This window comes from Polistes fuscatus, unplaced genomic scaffold (genome assembly GCF_010416935.1).
Source record: "Polistes fuscatus isolate 324 unplaced genomic scaffold, CU_Pfus_HIC Scaffold45, whole genome shotgun sequence".
Classification (NCBI taxonomy): domain Eukaryota; kingdom Metazoa; phylum Arthropoda; class Insecta; order Hymenoptera; family Vespidae; genus Polistes; species Polistes fuscatus.
The window spans coordinates 270,407-276,032 of NW_025113124.1; the positions used below are offsets into that span (position 1 = coordinate 270,407).

The 5,626-nt window shown below is 40.5% G+C and overlaps 1 protein-coding gene across 1 annotated transcript; it reads right to left on the minus strand.

Moving 5' to 3' along the window:
• Window positions 1-1,822: 1,822 nt before the first annotated feature.
• LOC122521647 lies at window positions 1,823-4,300 on the minus strand. Its single transcript, XM_043642487.1, has one exon. It carries the CDS (start codon window positions 4,298-4,300, stop codon window positions 1,823-1,825), a length of 2,478 nt encoding a protein of 825 aa, XP_043498422.1.
• Between the last annotated feature and the right edge of the window lie 1,326 nt (window positions 4,301-5,626).

Sequence of the window (5,626 nt, forward strand, 5' to 3'; positions counted from 1 at the left end):
ACAGAAAATCTACTTTACTTTAACGTCTTTTTTGAAATCATAAAAATTGTCCTTAATATATGATAAAAAAAAATACTCACCGGGCTGTTATAATCAACTTCACCTCAGAGGTTTTTTGATGCTTGAGTCAAACATTTTCATCGGGAGAACTCAATTTTCCTGTTGCATCCAATCTACGGCGCGAAAGAAGTCCAGGACTTCCCGGAGTGATAGGACGGGAATTAAGGATTGCCTCTATTTCTAAAACATAAGTTAATAACGCTTCGTACCCTAATAAAGTATCGCCGACAATTCGTACTAATGATGCTTAAATATTTTTACCGCCTTCCCACAGACCTCGAAATGATTGGATAAAATGCCACTTTATTCCTCGTTTGCTAAACTTCGCGATACACGGGCCTCCAATTCGTTCGCGGAACCTACAAAATTTGTCGCATTGTCAGAATATATGTCCGAACATTTACCACGACGTACCATAAATCTATGTAAGGCTGCTAAAAAGGCTTCAGTTGTTAAATCGCTCACGAGTTCTAGATGTACGGCCTTAGTGCTAAGCAAACGAATACTGCTACGTATATCTTAACGCGACCACGATTCCGATGTTGCTTTTCCTTATAAATAACGGTCCACAAAAATCTACGCCGGTATGGAGAAATGGACGATTTTGTAATAGACGATTCGCTGGTAAATCACTCATTGGATATTGAGGCGTGGTGGGTTTTAACCGCCGACACATGATGCTAGTTCATGGCCAAAACGATTCGCGAATAGCATTCAATGTGGCTTGCGTACCACCGTGACCTATCTGAAAATGTTTTTCACGTATTATCGCGTTTGTAATCGCATGATCCTTGGGCAGCAATGCCGGATGTCTTCGTTCGTATGGCAAATTACTTTTGGCTAATCTACCTCCTACTCTTATTATTCCCAGACTATCAATAAAGGGTTAAGTACAGAAAACGACGCGCAAACCTCTTTCTTAGATTTGATACGTTCGATGATCTCGGAGAATGCTTCTTTTTGCACATATTTAATAGCAATTGATTCTGCGTCCTTTAATTCGTCTAACGTTAATAAGCCTATTATCCTTTTTTCTTTTGTATTGCGCGAGTTGCGTGCGAACCTAACGCAATAAGCTATTACCCGTTTTAACTTTATGAATGAAGAATACCGCGTAAATAAATTAAATGGAGTGTTCAATATCGCGTGCGTTGCAATCCTTCTTATTTCTGGAATTTCGATTGGTTATAATCGACTATGTGGCCAATTTGATTCCGGTTTAACGAGCCACGCCGGTCCTGACTTCCATATTTTATTTTCACGAAGTTCAGTGGGGGTAACGCCTCGAGATATTAAATCCGCGGGTTATGTTCGGATGGTACATGTCGCCACAGCTCGCGGGCTGTGTTTTCCTGAATTTCCGCTACGCGATGTGACACAAAAGTTTTTAAGGTGTGCGGCGGAGTGTTAATCCAATGTAATACTATTGTCGAATCTGACCAAAATATTGTACGACGAATGTTACTTCTACGTAGAGCGTTCTTTGTGGCCTTAAACAATCACGAGAGTACTAATGCGCCGCAAAGTTCTAAACGCGGGAGAGATTGTGTTTTCAGCGGAGCTACCCTTGATTTTGCGCAAAGTAACGATACTCGGGGATTCTTTCCCATGGTTTTCACGTATATACACGCGCCGTAAGCCTTTTCGCTCGCATCGCAGAAACCGTGCATTTCTATTTCTTTTCCGTCGCCCGCGACGTTTCGCGTGAATCTTATCTTCTCGAGCGTGGGGAGGTTTCGTCGAAAAGTTTGCCACATCTCGTTCATATCGGTATCGCGATAGCGCGCGATCTAAATCTCACAAGAAGTGTAAAAAGGTCCTCATGTATTGTTGGACCAACCATTAAGACATTATTTAGCGATTTTCCGTTGGTTGTCTTTGCCGACGCGTCAAAAACTACTCGCAACTTAGTGGTAAGACTAGTCTGTTTTAGTACGGCATGATGAGGCAAATAATATCCTTCTTCACGGGATGTTCCTTCTATTCTTGTCATATGCTTTAGTTCCTCATATTCAGATAAAAACCATGTGTACTCATCCTTCATCTCAGGCTTGCGCGATAACGATCGTTCGAGCGCGTGAAACCTTCGCAGCGCGTTCGCGTAAGAATCGCCTAACTGTCGATCCTCTTCCTTAAAAGGCAACCTCACTATATATCTGCCCGATTCATCCCGTCGCGTATTGTTTTTGTAATGAACCTCGCATAACTCTTCCTCATGCGATCGAATATTATTATCCGCTATTTCCTCAATTTTCCAAAATTTTTCTACTTGTGATTGTAACTCGATGGTAGCAGCGTGACAACTAACGCTTTGTGGAATACGCGTGTTCCCTGCGTTCATAACGAGCCAACCTAACACCGTTTTCTGTGCTATTAGACCATCACTTAATCGGATGGTCTGACCCGAGCGCCATAAGGACGCAAAGATTTCGATCCCTAGAATCGCGTCCACATTTGCAGGTTGATGAAATTCAGGATCTGGCAATTGGATCCCTGCCGGAATGACTAACTCTTCTCGCGGAATTCGTTGAGCGGGCAACCGATTCGTTACGGTTGGTAAAAGTAAAAATTTTAATTTTGTCGAGTAATCTTCAGTTCGCGATTTCATAATTGTCTCGATCGCGTGGCTAACTTTAGTTCTAGTTTGATTTAATCCCGATATCGGTACGTCCACGTCTTGTGTGGCTATACGTAGAAGATTTGCGAACCGAATCGTTAGAAAATGTGCTTCGGAACCCGAATCCAGGAGTACACGGCACTCGTGTGGCCTCCCGTCGCGATCTAACAAGTGCACCACCGCCGTTAGCAACAACGCTGGTGCTTGCGAGTGACTGAGCCGTGCTTGTGCATCCTGCATTCTCAATGCCCCTTGGATGCCATTGTTCGTGGTGCCCACCGTTGCACTTGCTGCAACGGTCTCTCTTATATGCAACAACTCATGATGTCCGCCGTTGCACTTCCTGCAACGGCCCTTCTTGCACACATTGAAGCGATGACCCGCTTGAAGACAATTCAAGCATAAATTGGCATTAACCACGATTCTTTTGCGAACCTCAGGTTCCGCCCTAAGCAATTGCTCGCACTCCGTAGTATGATGCCTATCGCGACATACGCCACACGAGATAGGTGCACGAGTGGAATACGCTTGAAGTGGTCGTTGTCCTCTTCGGTCAGTATTTCGCGGCCAATTTCGCGGCCAATTTCGCGGACTGTTAAAAATAGGCTCGTTACGCAATGTTCTCCTTGACCGGAGCTTAATCCTATCGGGTTTTGTCGGCGCGTTCCTACGTTCAATTCTTTTATTCCTTTCTGTTGATTTAGTGATTAATAATGCCTTTCCTCTTTCGCGTAAAAAGACCACAAACTCTTCTACCGTAGGTAACGTGTCTCGCGATCGCTGTTTCTCCCATCGGAGGCGAGTAGCCGAATTTACTCGCGAGAGATGGACGGAAATGGCAAACTGATCGACGAACGACTTTTTAGTTGCTAATAACGATCCATAATTAGCATTCAACGCATCGGACGCGGCGATTAATGACTCGGGGAAATCATCGTTAATCGGAGGGCCTTCCAAAATGGCCTCCACGTGCTTATTAATTAATATTAGTGGATCGTTGTAATAGTCGGTCAACGCCTTCCACGCTATGGGATAATTATCTGCGGTAATTTCGAGCGTACGTATCTTCTCTGCAGCCGGTCCCGATAAACATGATTTTAGATAGCTAAACTTTTGTATATCCCGAAGTTCGGAATTCTTTCCTATCACCGATTGGAACGCGTACACAAAACTCGGCCATTCTTCGTGTTGCCCGTCGAACCGAGGCAACTGCACCGCTGGTATCCTATAATTATTTTCTATGGACGGATTGTTAGTCACTATGCCCGTATGAGAAGTCAAACTCGCGGCCGGTGAATTTGTACTTTGAACGCTAATTGTTTCGAATCTTTCTACTACTAACTCGGCTTCGGCTTTGATCTCGAAAGCGATTTCTAAATTTGAGTTAATCTCCTCAAATAATGCTTGTTCGATATTTTCAGGCGGCGCTTCTAATATTTCCTTCAGTATCACTATATCTTTATCGAGTTCGATGATTCTAACCTTTAATTTTTTAATATCAAGCGGATTTGCGCGATCTACTTCACTTAATAATTTTTTAACTTGTTCGATTCTCCTTTTAATATGACCGTATCTCAATGTAACGCGTTCGACCTCACTACGCGATTTAGTCGAACGAGGCATTTTCACGACAAAGGCGGAAGGTTAAAGAGAAAAGAGAGGGAATATGTTCGTGTTATTATATATATATGTTATTATATATATATTATATATATATTATAATATGTTCGTGTAAAATAATAAAAAGTAAAGTTACTCTTTACGTGAAATAAACTTCATGATGTTGTGTATACGCGAGGCTGTTCTTAAAGAAGATAGATGAAATATCCGGAAAGAAATATAATAGCACAGGAAACTTGATTTTGAAATCAAATGTTAGAGTATATATATATTGGTACACATACCAACTTCCAAGATACAGCTCAAGTTTATGGAAATCTTAATTCTATCTATCTGTCCTTCTTCTGTCATACGTGTCTATGTATATTAATATTATTTGGATATACTAATTAATTGGTTAGCTTCCTAATTAATTGTTCTTTCTATAAGATCTTCTTTACTCCGTTACTAAAATTAGATAACATATTTCTCTGTTATTCTTACGTAAATACGTAATAAATGATTTAACAATCCTCGCTAAAGGTTTTATCACGAAGTGTTTATCGATTGATAAAAAAGTTCGACTTTGGTTCAATGATTTTTTTTTGTTGAATATTATCGATACCAGAACTCGAACGTGATCTAAAATTGTCTTATATATTTAAATCGAATCTTAATAAAAGTTATTACTTTACTTTTTCTTTTTTCAAATCTGTTTTATATACTTATACAATATTGTGACGTCCCGCCACGCATATCTTCTTCAATTTTTCCACAGTAGAATAATATTAACTAACAGAGACATTATTACAGTGATTTACATAAATTTCAACCGAAACCATTTTTAGTAGTAAGTACCGAAAACAATTACAACAGTAGTATTGATAAAGGATTAACTTATCATAACCAATTTATAAAATGCACGTAACAATTGTTCTCGAAACCTAGTTGATTTTATTAAAACATATGTCTTCTAACGATACAAAAGCAACCACGATAAATCATTGGAAAATGCCCAAAAATTCGATAAGCCATGTGCCTGCCCCCTACCATCAACCCTTGTTCGTAAACACGTGCTAATCATAAAATACCGTAGGCCGCGTGGCCAGGAGGATCGGAGAACGTGAAATCTAAGATCGAAAGGACCAACGTTCTCCTATTGTCTCCGGGACCCCATTGTCGCCATGAATACATTGCCATTCACTTAATAAAGAAATCTCTGTTAGAATCTTCGCCATGAAAGACATAAATATTAAAGTAAAACTAATCGTCACCTGACCGATAGACTAAACTTAAACAATTATGAACTAAAAGAACAAAGCAGGGCATGCTTAGCAACGGTTTGTAGAT